At 59.8% G+C, this 18,570-nt stretch overlaps 1 protein-coding gene across 5 annotated transcripts; it reads right to left on the bottom strand.

Moving 5' to 3' along the window:
- Window positions 1-115: 115 nt before the first annotated feature.
- Window positions 116-17,291, bottom strand: RASGRP2 (RAS guanyl releasing protein 2). 5 transcript variants are annotated; one of them, XM_055142675.1, is made up of 17 exons: window positions 17,181-17,291; window positions 15,350-15,462; window positions 14,579-14,681; window positions 14,058-14,120; window positions 13,685-13,816; window positions 12,848-12,998; window positions 12,540-12,713; window positions 12,315-12,431; window positions 10,724-11,005; window positions 9,897-9,974; window positions 9,652-9,774; window positions 9,255-9,370; window positions 2,837-2,978; window positions 2,470-2,506; window positions 1,925-2,101; window positions 317-381; window positions 116-189 (listed from the first exon to the last, which is right to left on the bottom strand). In XM_055142675.1, the coding sequence occupies exons 2-16, from the start codon at window positions 15,420-15,422 to the stop codon at window positions 323-325; spliced, it is 1,827 nt and encodes a 608-aa protein (XP_054998650.1). In that variant the 5' UTR covers window positions 15,423-15,462; window positions 17,181-17,291; the 3' UTR covers window positions 116-189; window positions 317-322. The 5 variants fall into 5 exon arrangements, with proteins under 5 accessions (XP_054998650.1, XP_054998649.1, XP_054998653.1 ...); XM_055142674.1 differs by lacking the exon at window positions 17,181-17,291 and adding an exon at window positions 16,520-17,054; XM_055142678.1 differs by lacking the exon at window positions 17,181-17,291 and adding an exon at window positions 15,644-15,776.
- Window positions 17,292-18,570: the final 1,279 nt, after the last annotated feature.

Genomic DNA, 18,570 nt, shown 5'->3' on the forward strand with positions numbered 1-18,570 from the left:
TGACAAGGGCCTTTTTATTCCATCTGGAAAATACAAATATTCACAGGAGTCTGTACAACCTTAGGGACACCAGCCCTGGCCCTGCCGTCCGCCGCATGCCCCCCTCACCCCCCACCCCCCAGCCCCCAGCTCCCTGCTCAGGGGCCACCCAGTCCTTCCTCCAACGCTGAGTGCTGGATCCAGTCACAGCTGGGAGAAAAAAAACAGAAAGGTGATAAGGACAGCCACCCCCCTACCCCAAAGCAGGCGTCCGCCTGGCCTGGGACCCTTGGCCACACCCCCACCCCCACGCCTCCAGCCGCCAGCACAGGCTCACCATGGGTTACAAATGGATGTCGAACACTCCGTCTTCCACTGCCTGCACCTCCTCCTCCCGGATCTCTGCAAGAGGCAGGTGGCGGGATCAAACCCTGGCTCCCTGGGCCCAGAGCAGCCCTCCTTGGCCCCCTCCCAGAAACAGTCACTTCCTCCAAAGATCAGTTCAGGGCTGGAGCAATAGCACAATGGGTAGGGCGTTTGCCTTGCACGCGGCCAGCCCCGAGTTCAATTCCTGGCATCCCATATGGCCCCTCAAGCACTGCCAGGAGTAATTCCTGAGTACAGAGCCAGGAGTAACCCCTGAGCATTGCCGGGTGTGACCCCAAAAGCAAAGCAAAAAAAAAAAAAAAAAAAGGATCCGTTCAGGAATGGAGGAACGGCTCGTTTTGTGAGGTTCTCAGGGGAAGCGTTCCCTTGGCTGGAGCCTGTGTGCTGCCAAGGACTCATGAGTGTCGCTTGCTGAAATGTCAACTGCGTGAGCACCCCACCTCGCAGCCCCCAGCACTGGGTAGGCTGCAAACCCGGGACTTTCTCTCGGCGCTTCCTGCAGACGTCTGCCTTTCCCAGGGGCCGTGGCCCATGCCTTAGCCCCGCCTTCACAGAGCTCTTCAGAGTCTTATCAGCCATGAGCAAACTGACCTCACACCACCCGAGAGCCCCCAAGGGGACAGAGAGGAGATTAGGGGAACCAGAGATTTTCCTCACAACAGCCTCCAGGGCAGCCAAACAAGGACATGTAGGCAAGTGACACTTCATTGCTTCCTCTCTAAACCATGTCAACCCCCTCCAATCAAAATCAGAGTGAGGCTGGAGTCTGGAAACCAATTTTACTTTTTTTGGAGATAGGAGTTGATTGGGACCACAAGTGACTATGCTCTGGGGGCCGCTCCGGGCTCTGCAGGGAGCACATGTCTGGCGGTGCTGGGAGGACCACATGTGATGCAGGGGATCCCATCCAGGCAAAGCAAGCTCCTCTCCGGCCTGTCTCTTAGGCTCTTACTCTTAGCCCAGGCAGGTGCTCTGTCCACTCAAGCCCCCTCCCCAGCCTACCCTCTGCTTGGTCTATGCTTTTTGCGGGGAGGGTCACACCTGGCTATGCTCAGTGTTACTCTTGGATCTGCACTCAGATATTACTCCTGGCAGTGCTCAGGGAACCATAAGGGATGCCAGGATTAGGACTGAGGTCAGGACTGAGCTAGGGAAGCACCCTCCCCTCTGTACTATCGTTCCAGCTCTTCTTGGTCTACATGAGACTTTTTCATCAGCCTCAGATCAAGGGCTCCCTGACCACCTTCGGGCACCATTACCTGTCCAACTCTTCGTCACACCCCCAAAATAAGAGCTATTAAGGTCGATGAGATGGCTCAGAGGGCTGAAGCACAGGCTTTTGTTTGTGGGGGGCCCGGGGGTTCTGAGCCCTCACGGTCCTCATGAACACCACCAGAACAACTGCCAAGTGCAGCCAGAAAAACAACCCCTGAGCATGAGGGTGTGATTTCAAATTAGGATGTAAGCAATTAAGAATCTTATTAACTCTCCCTTCAGGGAGACCCGGGTCCACCCTCTGTCCCCCCACAGGTCAGCGCAGACAAGACGCCCCTCTTACCTGGAGGCCTGGAGCCTCGCCGGCCTGGACGGGGCAGGGAGAAACTGAAGGTGCGATGGTGCGAGTGTGTGGGGGATGGAGAGGGCGCCGAGCCCTCCAGACTCACGCTCTGGGCGCGCCGCCGGCACTCCACCGCCAGCTGATCCTTGCACTGCTTATGGCAGGTCACACCACAGGCTAGGAGAGCAGGGGGCACAGACAGGGCCACTGGTGACAACAGCCCCTCCCCTGCTCTCAGCTCCGCGTCCTCCCCTGCTCTCAGCTCCGCGTCCTCCCCTGCTCTCAGCTCCGCGTCCTCCCCATCCTTTGCTCCTAAGCAAGCACCCCACCAAAACAAGGCCTCTGCCCTGTCTATTTCCTGTCCTAAACTTCAGTCCTGGGAGCTGCCCAGCCAGAACAAAAGCTCCCAGCTGCAGGCGGAGGGGCTGCTCTCCGGAATCCCGGGGCACCTCGCTTGGTGCCCAGTGCCCCACCAACACAAGTCTCGCCGCCCAGAACCCGAGAGAAGGGTCCACCCGCTTTGCAGCCCGTCCCTTCCCGCTCACCTCGGCACTTGAGGCCCTGCTTGTAGATGCCCAGGATCTGAAACAGAGGGGGGCGTGCTGACGATATCAGGGCCAGAGCCTGGGAGGGACCCTCTGTGGGTAGGTAAATTCCTGCTTGCCTGGCGCTCCAGGGGCGGGGCAGGGCGGGGCAGGGCGGGGCGTGCCGAGCCGGGGGCGGGGCGTGTCGGGACGGGGGCGGGGCGTGTCAAGCCGGGGGCGGGGCGTGTAGAGCCCGGGGCGGAATGTGCAGAGCCGGGGGCAGGGCGTGCCGAGCGGGTGGGGGTAGGGTGGGGGCGGAGGCGGGGGTGGGGCGTGCCGAATCGGGGACTGAGATCGGGCCGCGAGGCGGGGCCTGCAGGGGGCTCACCAAGGCCTTGCAGTGGCGGCAGGCGACCGGGCGCAAGGAGGTGCTCTCGTGGAAGTTGTGCACGAAGCCCATGCGGCCACCCAGCACGGAGCTGGAGCGCAGGAAGTAGGAGATCATCTCCTCCCTGCTGATGCAACCATCCCTGTCCCGGGAAGGGTAGTGCCTGAGCTGCTGACCGCTCACCCCCTCACCCACTGCACGGTGGGAGATAAAAGGGATGCTTCAAACCCCCGGATTTGCGACACCTGCCTGACGCAGGGAAAGAGCTGTGGGGTCGCAGGGAAAGAGCCGTGGGGTCGGGCAGATGCACCTGACACTAACGAGGGGTGTGGCTTGGGATAGAGGGATAGAGGCCCTGCGTTCCCTATCCTCTCCGACCCCCCCCCCCCCCAATGAGATTCACAATCCAGGTCTACTTCTTTCCCATGGATCAGCCTCCCTTGCTTAGTGGGATCCGGGAACTAGAGCGCATGGTTAGTATGAGGGGAGCCCAGGGTTTTCAGTGGATTTTGTTTTAATGCTTAATTTTATTTTTGAGGTGGGGGGTTATTTAAGGCCACAACCCAAACACTTGTAGAAGGCGCTTAGGGCTGACTCCTAGCTCTGCCCTCAGGGATCACTCTAGCCGTGAACCACATGGGGTGCTGAGGATCGAACCAAGCTTGACCATATGCAAGGCTGCTGTACCCTCGCTCTGGCTACGACCCCAGGTCTGATCCTTAGCACCACAGTTTTCTGAGCACAACCCTGAGCAATCCCTGAGCATTACCAAGTGTGGCCCCCCAAACCAAAAAGAGGTCTGTGGAGCACCAGTGGGGAGCCTGGAGAAGTCACTAAGCTTCTAAGTCCTGAACCCAAGCAAGGGGATGGGGGTGCCGTGGGGTCCCACTGCTGCATCCTGAACCCCAGGCTTCCCCAAGAAGCTTTCCTCCCCACTATTTAGCATATTTTGGAGAAAGAGTGCGCATGCGCTTCGGAGACAGACAGATTTCCTTCCGAGTCCCCTCTACCGCTTCCTGGCACGTGAACGCTAATTTGCCTGCACCTCCCTTTCCTCTTCTCACTGGGAAAATGGGAGTTTCTCCATCTCAGGGATTTGGAGGACTCAGTGAGATAAGCCCATGAAATACTGACAACGGGGTCTGGGCGATAACCAGGCCCAGCCACCTCGAGTTCTGCCTGTGGGGTGGCCCTTCTTGGAGATTCCCACTGTTTGTTTGGGGAATCCACAATATGCTTGGGTGATCCTTCCGGTCAATGGGACATCTGAGACAACTGGCCACTTAGAGAGAAGCATGTTAAACCTAGACCTCATTCCTCATCCCCGATGAAAATCCGAACACCACAAGTTGAGTGCACTGAGGTGGCTGGGCCAATGGCCAAAGCGAGGGACAGGGCATCAAGAAGGCGGACTACACAAACCAAGAGGCCATAAAAGAGAAGACTGACATTTTTTTTTTTTTGCACATTTTATATGAAAAAAAAAAGACAACATAGATGACAGACTGCGAAGAAATATTTGCAAACACCTTAGACAGCAAAGGGTTAATATCCATTAACAGTGATTCTCAAAAATCAATGAGGAAAAAGACCAACAAACCCGGTGGAATAATGGAAAACAAATGCAAACAAGCAAATGCAAACAGGCAATCAACAGAAGAAATGTAAGTGGCCAATAAACGGAAGAAACGATCTTCTACCCCCTCTAGTATTAAAGGAATGTGAATTTAACCAAGACGCCCTGAGCCAATTAGCCTGGCAAAATTGTAAAGCTTATTATAGCATCCACTGTTGGCAGCGACGCCAGGAAGCGGGCACTGGTACACTGCGGACGGGGGTGCAGGCTGGCACAGCCTTGCCGGAGGTCACTTTGGCGGTCTCTCTCCTAATTTAGAATGTGCATATCTTTTGATCCAATTATCCCACTTCTAGGAATTTTCTCCTCCAGAAATAGTGGCCTGGGCGCATCAGGAGAGAAGATGGTGGCGGCCTGGTGTATGTGAATAGTGAATGATTGCAAAGTCTTCGTGTCCGTCAGCGGGAGAATGAGGAGGAAATGATGGGCAGCTGTTCTTTACAACGAAGTTGAGTTCTGGGTACCATAGATGTGGTTCAATAGTGGAGCACGTGCCTCGCATGAGTGAGGCCCTGGGTGCCATCCCCAGCGTGGGCCCGCATCACTGAATTGGGATCCCATCCATCACTGTGACCCCATCAACCCGCATGCCACGACAAAAACAAATGAAAGAATGAAGTAGTACTACAGAAATTGACAGTGAGAGCCTTCATGACAAAGGGGTAAGAGAGAAACGAATGCCAAAGCAAAAAAAAAAAAAAAAAAAACGGATTTTGTAAGCTAGACAGTTCCACCAAAACATTAATAATGATAGCATTTTAAGACACTTTTTAAAATATCTGAAACACTTATTTGCTACAAATGCCTAATGAATAGTTTACACAGATCAAAAGCTTCTTGTCTTTTTTTGGCGATCAGACTCAGGGTCTCAAAAAGGCACTTGACCACTGAGCCACGTTCCAGCCACAAAGCTCTCAGTGCGGAGGTGAGGCCTGGGGAAGTGGCTCCGAGGCTGGAGCCCCAGGCTCTCTCCCCATCCCTTAGACCCATGCTGGGAATTTCCCCTGACCACTGACAGGTGGGACCCCCCAAAACAAAAGATGAAAATTAAAAATGTAAATACAGAGATAAGTTTTCCAGAAATAGGACCCATGGGGCAGGAACGATAGCACAGTGGGTAGGGCTCTTGCCTTGCACACGCCAACCTGGGGTTCGATCCCCAGTCACCCCAGATGGGCCCCAAGCCCTTCCAGGAGTGATCTCTGAGTGCAGAGCTGGGATTGAGCCCTGAGCAACTATGGGTGTGGGCCCCCTAGAAAAAACAAAATGAAAAGAAACAGAATCCCCAAGTTCTGGGAACAAAGAGGCTGTGCACGGTACCAAGTGCCACTCTGCCACTCCACGGCCCGTGGCCCTTCCTCTAGACAAGTCAGGTACTGGGTCAAGCCTGGGGCGTGCGGGAGGTGGCGGGGTCAGGACTGAGACCTCCACCTGAAGCTAGGGCCTGTCTGTCTCGGGGAGCAACACGCACCCTGAAAGTGGGGCTGGGGAAACTTCATCCCCATCTCGGAGGAGACTATCTGGGAATCGGTCCCATCTCCCTCAGGGAAGAGAAGTGAAGCTGCCAGAACAGTGGCTAGAGCTAGAGTTAGAGATGCTGCAATCCTGGGGTCTCAAGGACAGGCCATGAAACAGACCAAGTTCATGGCAGTTTCTCCTGCCTGGAAAAAGGACCACAAGGATCAGCGTCTCCAAAGCAAACCCTGGACCCGGAGGAGGGAGACTAGCTTCCTCTCTGACCCTTCAAGGCTCACTGGAGACCCACTTCTTTATCTGGATTTTCATTTCTTTCTTTCTTTCTTTCTTTCTTTCTTCCTTTCTTTCTTTCTTTCTTTTTTTTTTTTTCTTTTTGGGTCACACCTGGCAATGCACAGGGGTTGCTCCTGGCTCTGCACTCAGGAATTACCCCTGGCTGTGCTCAGGGGACCATATGGGATGCTGGGATTTGAACCCGGGTCGGCCTCGTGCAAGGCAAACGCCCTACCCGCTGTGCTATCTCTCCAGCCCCTCTTTCTTTCTTTCTTTCTTTCTTTCTTTCTTTCTTTTTCTTTCTTTCTTTCTTTCTTTCTTTCTTTCTTTCTTTCTTTCTTTCTTTCTTTCTTTCTTTCTTTCTTTCTTTCTCTCTCTCTCTCTCTCTCTCTCTTCCTTCCTTCCTTCCTTCCTTCCTTCCTTCCTTCCTTCCTTCCTTCCATTTGTTTGGTTTTTCTTTTTTTTTTCCTTTTGGGTCACACCCGGCAATGCACAGGAGTTACTCCTGGCTCTGGACTCAGGAATTACTCCTGGCGGTGCTCAGGGGACCATATGGGATGCTGGGATTTGAACCCGGGTCGGCCTCGTGCAAGGCAAACGCCCTACCCGCTGTGCTATCTCTCCAGCCCCTCTTTCTTTCTTTCTTTCTTTCTTTTTTTTTTTTTTTTTTTTTTTTTTTTTTTTTTTTTTTTTTTTTTTTTTTTGCTTTTTGGGTCACACCTGGCGATGCACAGGGGTTACTCCTGGCTCTGCACTCAGGAATTACCCCTGGCCGTGCTCAGGGGACCATATGGGATGCTGGGATTTGAACCCGGGTCGGCCGCGTGCAAGGCAAACGCCCTACCCGCTGTGCTATCGCTCCAGCCCCCTCTTTCTTTCTTTCTTTCTTTCTTTCTTTCTTTCTTTCTTTCTTTCTTTCTTTCTTTCTTTCTTTCTTTCTTTCTTTCTTTCTTTCTTTCTTTCTTTCTTTCTTTCTCTCTCTCTCTCTCTCTCTCTCTTCCTTCCTTCCTTCCTTCCTTCCTTCCTTCCTTCCTTCCATTTGTTTGGTTTTTCTTTTTTTTTTCCTTTTGGGTCACACCCGGCAATGCACAGGAGTTACTCCTGGCTCTGGACTCAGGAATTACTCCTGGCGGTGCTCAGGGGACCATATGGGATGCTGGGAATCAAACCCGGGTCGGCAGCGTGCAAGGCAAACGCCCTACCCGCTGTGCTATCACTCCAGCCCTCTTTCTTTCTCTTTTGGTCTTTGGGCCACACGCCGCTGTGCTTGGGGATCACCCTTGGAGGTGCTCAGGGCTTACTCCTGGCTCTGTGCTCACGGGCTCTGGAGACCACAGTCAATGCTATGGATCTAACCTAGGCCAGCTGCCTGTAAGGCAAGTGCCTTACCTGCTGTATCATCTCTCTGGCCCCTGGATTGTATTTATTTATTTATTTATGGCTTTTTGGGTCACACCCAGAGATTCTCAGGGGCTTACTCCTGGCTCTGCACTCAGAAGTTACTCCTGGCGGTGCTGGGGGACCCTACGGGATATTGGGAATTGAACCCAGGTCTGCTGAGTGCAAGGGCAAATGCCCTCCTCACTGTACTATCACTCCTGCCTGGATTTTATTTATTTTTTTTTTTTTGCTTTTTGGGTCACACCTGGCGATGCACAGGGGTTACTCCTGGCTCTGCACTCAGTAATTATCCCTGGCCATGCTCAGGGGACCATATGGGATGCTGGGATTTGAACCCGGGTCGGCCGCGTGCAAGGCAAACCTACCCGCTGTGCTATCTCTCCAGCCCCTGGATTTTATTTTTTTAATCACTAATCATTCCAATATAGATAAGGGAACTCACAGATTTTTGAAATATGGACCACATGAAAAGATAGGATGGACAATAAATTTTGATATTTTTTTTTCTTTTTGGGTCACACCCAGCAATGCACTGTCCCGACCACGCTGAACCCTGAACCCCAAGAGGGCTGGAGCTGGAGCCTCCCCCCATCATTTTTTTTTTTTTTTTGCTTTTTTGGGTCACACCCGGCAATGCCCAGGGGTTACTCCTGGCTCATGCACTAAGGAATTACTCTTGGCGGTGTTCAGGGGACCATATGGGATGCTGGGAATCAAACCTGGGTCAGCCGTGTGCAAGGCAAATGCCCTATCCGCTGTGCTATCACTCCAGCCCCCCCAAAATTTTGGTTTTTGTTTTTGGGTCTTATCCTGTGATGCTCAGGGCTTACTTCTTGTTCTGTTCACTTGCTTTATTGTTTTCTGGTTGTTGGGCTCTGTGCTTCAGGAATCACTCCTGGCGGGCTCTTGGGACCATATGGAATGCCAGGGATCGAACCCAGGTCAGCTGCATGCAAGCCAATCGCCCTACCTGCTGTAATATCTCTCTAGCTTACTCCTGCTTCTGTATTCAGGGGTCACTCCTGGTAACGCTCAGGGATCAAACCTGAGTCTGCTGCAGGCCCGGCAAGTCCCCTACCCACTGTACTATCTCTCCACCTCCTGGACTGTAAATTTCGACGGGGGTTTTGTCTGCTCCACACGCTGCCATAGTGTGGCTGTGGCTGCGGGGCCACATTTAACGTACTTCAGACACCCAGCTGTTCATCCCCTTTGTCAGCCTGCGAATTCTTGATAAGCAAGTGGGTGCTGCTAATTACAGCCTTTCTTATCTCTTCATTAAAACGCAGGCCAGGGGTTCCTCTTGCCCACACTTTTTGCCAGCTGTGAATGCCACAAATAACAGGGCATCCATTGAGGTTGCAACAGGACCCCCCAGGCCCTATCTCTGCAAGGGTCAGGTGAAGCTCCCCCCTCCCCCCCGACACCCATAACTGGTCCGAGTAGTGTCGTAACCCTGCAGCTGGCAGCTTACCCTCCAAATCTGAGGGCCCCTCCCCACATCGGTGGCTTCCTCTGCCACGACCATGTGATTCGGTGACCTCTGGGACCGCGAAGGAACCCCAGCCGCAGCCAGCATGAGATGGGAAGTGAGCCTGCTCGCCCGCGCCCCTGCCCCCCTTTCTTTCTCACTGGTTCTGGTCGAGGTCCCCAAAGGCGCTGAGGTAAGGGAAGTTCCCACGGATGATCTGGAACTCTTCCTGGGAGATGTGGCCGTCTCCGTCGACGTCAAAGTTCCGGAACACAGACTAGAGGGCACGGCGGGGGGCGGGGGCACAGAGAAGGGGGATGAGGGGCTCAGCGCCAGCTTGCCCACACCCCCAACCCTTGCTTCGGACAGGTGTCCTGGGTGTGGTGGCTGTCCCCCCCTCCCACCTGCGACCTCTTCCAGATGCCCCCCCACCCCTGCCTTTGGCAACTGAGTGCTGGTCCTGGCAGGGGCACTTGCAGGGGCTCCCCAGGCAGTGCTCAGGCAGAACGGTCTCGAGTGACCACCGTGAGCATGGCCTCAGCCCCCAGCTTCCCTCACCTCCACCATCTTCTCGATGTGCTCCACCATCACCGCCTGGTCCAGCTTGGGCTTGGCCGCCGAGGTCCACTCCTCCAGTACGGGGGGGCGCGGAGGGGGGGTGCAGCTCGTGGGACTGGTTGGCTGTGGGAATGGTCAGACCTGAACCAGGGCCAGTGCGGAGAGAGACCAGACCAGAGCCTGAGGCGGGAAGGGGCCCTCCCACATCCGGGGTGGCTCCGGCGGGGGCAGGGGGGTCCCCTCACCGAGGACTTGGAGCGGGGCTCCCTCTGCAGAGACAGCTGGTAGAGCTCATCCTCCGTCTGGTACTGATCCAGAGACACCTGGGACACAGAGAGCGGGTCACCCGGGGGCCAGAGCGATAGTGCAGAGCCAGGGGTAATGCCTGAGCATCACCGGGTGTGACCCCAAAAGAAAAAGGAGGGGCTGGAGCAATAGCACAGCGGGTAAGGCGTTTGCCTTGCACGCAGCCGATCCAGATTCGATTCCCAGCATCCCATATGGTCCCCTGAGCACCGCCAGGAGTAATTCCTGAGTGCAGAGCCAGGAGTAACCCTTGTGCATCGCCAGGTGTGACCCAAAAAGCAAAAAAAAAAAAAAAAAGAAAAGAAAAGAAAAAGGAGTGGGTCAGCCCCTTCTCCCCAAGCTCCTGGAACCCTTGGCCCAAGCTCGAGACATGCCCAGTGCGGCAGCATGAAGCTCAACTTCCGGTGCCGGCCAGGCACACAGCGCAGAACCCAAGTCAACCCCAACCTCCCACCCACGATCTCGGCCCAGAACCCAGTGAAGAAGCCAACCCTTCACCCGAGCCCACCCGAGCCCCCAGGTTCCACTCAGAGACCAGCCCTGATCTCCATCTGACCCAGACGGGGACCTGCTCCCACCCAGACCTCCAGACCTGGCCGAGGCCAGCACCTCAGTGCTCAGGGGCCCATGGAGAAACTACTGCTACTGCCCCCCACCCCCCGAAATCCAGGGCGTGGCATCCCCCCAAAAAAACCAGTTCAGGGCCTCCAGATGGGCCCGGGGCTCGGGTCAGTACCGGAAGAGTCCTGGCCCCGCTGTGTCTCACCGTGAGCAGACTCAGCAGGTCCGGGTTGGCCTGCACAGGGGGGCGCAGGCTGGTCACCATGGCCAGCTCCTCCAGGATGCTGAAAAGCTGCTTCATCTTGGCCCCGTTGAGCCGGGTGCGCGCGGGGTCGAGCCAGTCTGGCAGGGCCAGCTGCAGGGCCACCAGGTCCTTAAGGTGCACGCCCAGGATGGGAAAGCGGAAGCCCACACAGGCCGCCAGCCGGCGCCGGTAGTTGCCGTAGTTGCCCGTGGCGGTCACCAATTCCGTCAGGCCTTCCCAGAGCTGGGGACAAGGGACACCATCTCACCCACAGCCCGGAGCCCACCATCTCCACCCTGGACTCGTGGGAGGCTTCCAACATTTTTCCGGGCTGTCACTCAACACTGACTCCCTTTGGCCCTGAGGCTCAGAGTTCCTAGGTCACATGTTCTGGCGAACTCTCCTGTAGCGGCCAAATGCCCCCCACCGCTGCCCCAGGCGTGGACACGGTTTACTGCTCAGGTTTCATGGGAGAGGAAACTGCACAGGACATTCTGAGCTGGAAGAGTCTTAGCTGTGTCTTTGATCATAGGACAGAGTGCGTTCAGATATTCCATTAAGGCTAGTACCAAAACTGGGGGGCTTTATGATAGGAAACTAGCATATGGGAGCAAAAAGAAATATGCGGAAGGCAGGGAGGAATTCATATGGGCCGGAGATTCTATTTCAAAGCCAGCAACAAAGAGCCCGCACACTGCTGGGAGTCCCCAAGAGGTAGGTGGGCAGGCAGGCAAGGCCGGGTCGTGTGTGAAGAGCGTGGTGACCTGGCTGCCATGGGAACGCCTGGGCTGTCTATTTCTTGGACAGAGTGGTGGCCACGCAAGTGTCTCCTCTATAAACTTCTTTGGAATTATACACAGGTTTGATTAGCTGTGTTTGGGGTTTTTTTTTTGCTCACACCTGGTGGTGCTCAAGGCTGACTCCTGGCTCTGTGCTCAGGGTCACTCCTGGCAGTGCTCAGGGGACCCTATGTGGTGCCGGAAATTGAAACAGAGTCAGTTGCATACAAGGCAAGTGCCTTAATCTCTGCATTCTCTCTTCTGTCCTGAACTGCACAAAGTTAGACATCCCTCCCTCTGTCCCTCCCCCCTCCCTCTCTCCCTCCCTCTCTCTCTCTCTCTCTCTCTGAGCGCTTAAAAGATTATAAATGAAGGTGAAAACTCCAGTTTTGGGGTCCAGCTGGGCGGGTAATCCCCACTTAACCAGGTTCACTGTACAACCTAAGAGACGCATCTGACTTCTCTGGGCCCTGAGCTGCTAAAAGAAGACCAGGGTTGGGGCTGCAGTGCCAGTGTAGCGGGTAGGGCGTTTGCCTTGCACACGGCCAACCTGGGTACAATCCCTGGCATCCCATATGGTCCCCCAACCACTGCCAGGAGTAATTCCTGAGTCCAGAGCCAGGAGTAACCCCGGAGTATCACTGGGTCTAACCCAAAAAGCAAAAAAATAAATAAATAAAAAAGATGAGGGTGCCGGCCACCACCCGGCCCATGGGGTAGAGCAGGGGTGCTCGGGGTGGCCAGATCCCAGGGCCTGACGAGGCTGCAGTCACCTTCACGGTCTCGGGGCTGACGTGGCTGTGCGTTTCCTTGAGGCGGGAGATGGAGCTGTGACTCAGGCCCCCGACCACTGCCATCAGCGTGTTGAAATTCTGCAGCTGTAGCAGTTTCTGGGGACACACAGGGAGGAGGGAGCCAGGAGTCAGGAGCTGAGCTGCAGCCTGGGGCCGGGTGTGGGGGGGAGGGTTACGGCGAGAGTTGGGGCGGGGGGCCGGCACCTCTGCCACATGGACGAAGTGGGTGATGACCAGGGCGCGCTGGGGGGCGGTGGGCTTGCTGAGGACCATGAGCTGCACCCACTGGGAGACGCTGTTGAAGAGGGAGATGAAGCGCTCCAGAACTGGGTTGTCCACGGTACAGCCATGGGTCACGAAGCTGTGATAGTCCTGGAACTGGGGGCGGGGGGGGGCGGACAGGCAGGGGGCTCAGAGCCCTGCCAGCGGCTCCCCTGCCCCAGAGCCACTGGCCACCCTCCAAATTGCCCTCCAGCCTGTCGGCCAGCCCCCGCCCCAGCCCACGGCCGCACCAGGATCTTGCAGAAGGAGCGATATTCCAGGTAAGTGAGATGCTCCGCCAGCTCCAGGGCCTCCAGGTGGTCGAACAGCAGGGACATCTTGCGCTTTTTCTGTTCCGTGGGGTTCCTCTGGGTCACCTGCCGCTTCCACTTGTACGTGGGACTGGGGGGGGGCATGGGGGTGGTGAGCCCGCTGCTGCAGCTGCCGCCCCTCATGGCCCCACACGGACAGACAGGCCCCAAGGATGCAGCTGGCCAAGGCTCTTACCCCAGAGGAAGCCCCGGGGCAGTGGGGGACAGCAGGGCGCGAGCAGCCAGAGTGCCGACTACCACACCCTTGTCATGCACGACATACCAAGAGTGGAAGGTATAGCTGATACCCGGTACCAGATTCGGGCCAAGGGGGGGCAGCAAGGCACAGTCCTGCCCTGGAGAACTCTGGGCTACTAAGGGACGGGCACAGAAGGAACCAGACCCAAACAGCGCAGCAAGGAGGCAGAGCTCGGGTCTTTGGACACGGGGTGGTGCTAAGAGTTGGGCCCAGGGGCACCACGCACGCCGCTCTGGAAGAGTACAGTTCTTGGAAGCTCACAGCACGCTCCCAAGGGCAGGGCACAGGATGGGGGTGCAACGCTGCGATGGCCTCAGTGCAGCACGTGGGGGCAGGCAGGGGGCCAAGGAGGCCGATGAGAAAGGCGTGAATGCCCAGGTCAGTGAAGGGCCCGGACAGCCCCCAAGGTTTGTGAGCTGGAGAGTGACTTGACCCTCACTCATGCCGTTCAACAAACATTTATTAAGCGCAGGTGGTGAGGGGTGCCCTCCCGGAGCCCCCCAGCTCCCCCCACGCACACGCTCTCGATGTCGATGAGGCTGCTGTGTCGCCGGTTCCCTTCCTGGTCCAGCAGAGCCTTCAGCTCCTTGATCTGCTCAGCCAGCTCAGGGTTCAAGTCAAATTCGGCTGGGAAGGCTGAGATCCAGTACCTGGGGGTGGGGTGGAAGGGGGGGGGGACACAGAGTCAGCCCAGGCAGCCCTTCCCCGCCCCGCCCACCCCCCACCCTAAGAGCCGGAAAGAATCTCAGATCTGACTCCTCAGCTCCCACCCCCCATGGGCAACGCCCCCGCGGGCACAGAGCCCATCCGAACCCCTGGCAACCTGTTCCGAGCAGTCTGAAGCCAGAGAGAAGGGGGCAGAAGGATGCCCAGAGCCTCGGGAGGACTCACCTGACCAGGTGGCAGGTTTTCACCTGCAGGGAACTGGAGTTGTCCTTCCGCGACTGCTGGTAAGTGCCGAGAGTTAAGGAAAAACCAGGATGCCACCGCGAACGCGCGGGCAGACAGGCGGGGGGCGGGGCCGGTTTCTAGGCAACACGCTGGGGGCGGGGCCTCGGCGGGGCGGGGCCGGCTCCGGGGCGCGGGGGCCGAGGGCGGGGATGGGGGTGAGGGTGAGGGTGAGGGGGTGAGCTTCGAGAGCTCCAAGCTGAGAGCAGGCACTGCGGGCCTGGAGAGGGACAAGAGGCGGGGCCTGGGCTGGGAGCAGAGACAGGTCCTAGAAGGGAGCGAACGGGAGCCGCGCCGGGGTTAGGGAACGGGCGGGGGCGGGGCAGCAGAGGGGTGGTGCCGAGTCCCTCCCGGGACAGGGGCCACGGCTGGGCCGCACAGGGGGCCCGCTCGCTCCGAGGGGAAAAGCCCTGTCCCCGACCCGAGGCGGCAGCGGCGTCCTGGGCGAGGTCGGCAAAGGATATATGTGCAGCAGCTTGGCCGCCAGCTGAGAGGAAGGGATGTACCAGGGGTGCATCATGAGAAACATGCGCACCAGCTGCGGGTCCCGCACCTTCCCGGAGTCATCTGCCTCCGAGGGGTCAAAGAGACGCGAGTTGACCCTTGGCCCCGAGGCAGAGGTGGTCCCCACCCCCTCTCCTTCAGGTCGCCAGGTATTGCGCCCTCCCTCCAGCCCACCTGCCCCGCCCCACCACCTCCTGCTTTCCTGCTTTGGGAAAACCTGGAGGCTGACAAGAAAGAAAAGGTGGGAGGGAGATGGGGGGTAAGGCACGATCGGGGATGTGGAGGCGGGAGGGGTCTGAGCGGGGCGCATCGTCCGTCCGGAGGGGAACCAGCTGGGGCGGAAGGAGCCTGGGTTCCCGGGGGTCAAGAATCCAGAGGTCATTTCCTGAGTGCTTGGGGGGGAAGGGGCACCCCTTCACCAGATAAGCGCCCCCCCCACCCCCATCAGCCGGAAACAGCTCCCAGGCCGGAGATAGCAAGTTCCTCCGGATTCCCCGGGGAGACAGATAATGTTCTTCGTGTGTCTAGGGACCCTGTCCCTCCCTCTGACGCCGGCAAACTAAGGAAGGGAAACATTTCTGAAGCTACGCACCACCCCCCACACACACCCCCCGCCCAGACCCCGGGAGAGGCGGAGGCTTTCGTTAAAGGGGCTGCAGGATGCGCAGCCGGGTCACCCGGCCTGGGAGGTTCAGGCTGGGCTCGGGAGGGTCGTGCCCCCTTCCACTCACCGAAGGCTTCGATGCAGCCGCGAAGCAGCTCCTCCACCGTGCAGCCCTTGTCCAGGTCTAGGGTGCCCGCCATAGCCGCCGGCGCTGGGCCCAGTGGGGCTCGAACCCGACCTCTGTCCCGGGAAAGGCAGAACTGGAGTCTGCGGAGGCGCCAGCCCCAGGCAGCCCCGCGGGCAGGACCGGGGCGGGGCGGGCACGCCCCCTGCTGGGCAGGGGCGGAGTCGCCCGCCGAGGCCCCTCCCGGGTTAAACGGTCCGGCCCGGGATGGTGCAACCCACCAGTTGGGAAACGAACCGGCCAGGAGGCTTCCGGCCCACCCTTGGCGTCGCAGGAGAGCTGAGACGATCGCTGGGGATGGGGACCACCCAGAACGCCGGCGGCTGCTTGATGCACCAGCCCCCCCCCCAGGTCCTCTCCCCAGAGGCACCTGCAGCACCCCGCCGCTCGGCGCTGCGCCCCTCCCGCTCCCCTCCCTCCACAGCCTCCCTTCCCCCGCAGGGTTATTTTGGGAACCCAGAGCCTGAGGGGACCTCGGAGGAATTTCTCCCTGAAATGGGAGGGGGAGGAACCCAGGCGTCCTGCCCGCATCACCCCCTCCGGGGCTCCCGGGGAGCGGAGGCGGGGCTGAGGCGGCCCCCAGGGGCCTGCCCAGGGGTACAGGCTGGAGAAGAGAGGAACATTCCTGCGTCGGTGAGGAGGGAGCCCGAGGCGGCGAGGCTCAGCGGGAATCCTGAGCTAAGAACCCAGCGCTCCCACGCCACCTCCTCCGTGCAGGCCCCGTGGAAGGGCTTGGTCCTAGGAGCCTGTCTTCCTTCCCAGCCCAGGCCTGACCCTGACCCCTGGGCTCAGCGTCCGCCAGGACGGCCCCGCTGTGAGCGCAGCGCTAGGTGGGCCACACGAGGGCGGCCGGAGCAGGGTGCCCAGAAGGGGGCGTCAGCATCGCGGGGGATGGAGAGGACGGGTCTGAGTCCTCCAGCAACTCCACTTAATGGGGTCGGACTCCGCAGGTGGGGACAGACACTCCTCTGAGACCAGGGACCCGCGCTGGAGCGCAAGACCCTCACCCCACCCCCCCCACACACCCCGAGCCTCACATCCTCTGGCGCACACAATGGTCCCCACATCCCGCCCACACCTGCGCGAAGGACCCCCCCACCCCAGCACCCGTACCCAGGTCTCAGAACGCGGCCAAGCCGTCGCCCGAACCTGCTGCTCCCGGGAACGCGGCCAGCCTGGGGTCCCGCGGCCACCGGGGCGCTGACATCGCACACACGCACGACAGCGCCGCTACACGCATGTGCTCTCCCATACATGCACACACCCCCGTGAGTGCACACACACGCCCATCCCGCCCCGCTTGAGCCGCGGTCCGGACGAGCCTACGGTCCCCGCGCCCCACCGCGCGCTCCCCCGGGCGGGGGCGGGGCCGGGCGCCCCTGCGGGCTTCTCCCGCGGACTTTCCCGGGGAGCCCCCCACAGCCGTCCCCAGCCCGCTCGGCCGCTTCCTCGCGATGTGACCTTGAGAGTCATTTGACCTCTCCGAGCCTCGATAGTTTCATCTGTCAAATGGGGGGCCCGCGGGAGAAGGTGCAGCCGAGGCGTGGCCGGGCACAGCCGGGGGACGCCGTGACTGCCGCCCCCTCCCGCGGTTCTCCGAGGGCGCCTCGGCCTGAAGTCTCAGCCCCTTACGCGCCCCCCATCGTGACCCCAACCGCAGGCCCCGCGCGCCTCCCCCCGCCGGCCGCCCCTGGCCCGCGCGCGATGCCCCGAGGGAGCCCCCCGAGAGACCGGCCTCTCCCGCGCCGCGCCCCGCCCGCACTTGCTCACTCACTCGGGACCCGCGCGCCGGAGCCCGCACCCGGCCGGCCCGCGCCACCTCGTCGCCGCCCGGCGGCCTCGCTGCGGCTGCGGCTCCCGCCCGCTCCCCGCGCCGCAGCCCCGCGCCCGCCCCCGCCCCGCCCCCGCCCCGCCTCCAGCCCCGCGCCCCGCGCCCCGCTCCGCACCGCGGGCGCCGCCGCCCCCACCCCGGGGACGCCCCGCACGCGGAGTCCCTGCGGCAGCTTAACCCCTCCCCTGCCGCGCCGCCCCGGAGCCCGCGGGCGGGGGGCTGCGCCACGAGCCGCGCCGAGGGTGGGCGCGCGAAGGTCAGGCCGCGCAGGACGCGGAAGGGGGCAGAGAGCCCGAGTGTCCTCCCCCCACCCGACACACCCCAGACACCCCTTTGCCCCCCGCCCCTCCTGGCGTTGGGCAGAGGAAGCCGGGAGGGGCAGGAAGCGGACTGCGGTGGGGAAGGGGCGCCCCGCCCAGCCCCCTGGCCCGGGTTCCTGTTTTCGAGACAAACCGTTCCCATGAGACTAACCCGGCCCCGGGCCGGGTGTCTTCCTGCGGGCGGGCAGCGGGTGACAGCGGGGCGCCCCGGTGGAGATCCGAGGCAGAGGGTCCCGGTGACAGCATGGGGGAGGGGCTAGGGCACGGTAGGAGCATTTCGCGGAGAGGGGCCTGAGCGAGCGAGGAGCGAGGATGAGACTACCTAGAGAGCGGGCTCGAGATCTAGGGGTGTTGGGGGTGTGCAGTTCCCGAAGGAGGGACTGGGACCTCCCGAAACGGGCTGCGCACGGGCCCGCGGGAGGAGCCGCTGCAAACCGCGGGAGATCTGCCCAGCCCCCCTCCAGCCCCCTCAAGGAGGAACTTGGGAGGGGCAGCCTCAGGCGGTTGGGGTCCCCACAGGTCGGAGCTGGTAACCGTTTCCGGTCGTTTGGTTTCAGACACAGTCACTGTGAAACCACCAGCCCCCCAACCTGCTAAGAATTACCCCTCCCTGCCACCAGGGCGTCAGGACCGCCCCCACACTTCAATCTTGGCAATCAATGCTAGGCTAGCCACAGGCCCTTAATGGTCCTCAGTTTCCCCAGAATGAGAGGGAGCCTCACTGGCCTAAGCCAGTCTGTGTGTGTCCCCCTCCCCTGCACTTCCCCCCCCCCCCGACTAAGGACCCTCGTGGCCACCTGCTATGAGGCCCCTCTACGCCGCAGTGGGGCGGGGATAGGGGCGGGGCGAATAGTGCCAATCAAGCGCAGGCCCCGCCCCGCCCCGGCAGCGTGGGTAGGGTAGTACCGAGGCCCCTCACCCCAAGTCCTGCTCTCAGCCCCTCTGGGCCCCGCCCAGGCGGGTGCCCCGCCCCCGGCCAGCCTGGCGGACCGCTGACCTAGTATGGACACAAC

This window comes from Sorex araneus, chromosome 6, assembly GCF_027595985.1.
Source record: "Sorex araneus isolate mSorAra2 chromosome 6, mSorAra2.pri, whole genome shotgun sequence".
Classification (NCBI taxonomy): domain Eukaryota; kingdom Metazoa; phylum Chordata; class Mammalia; order Eulipotyphla; family Soricidae; genus Sorex; species Sorex araneus.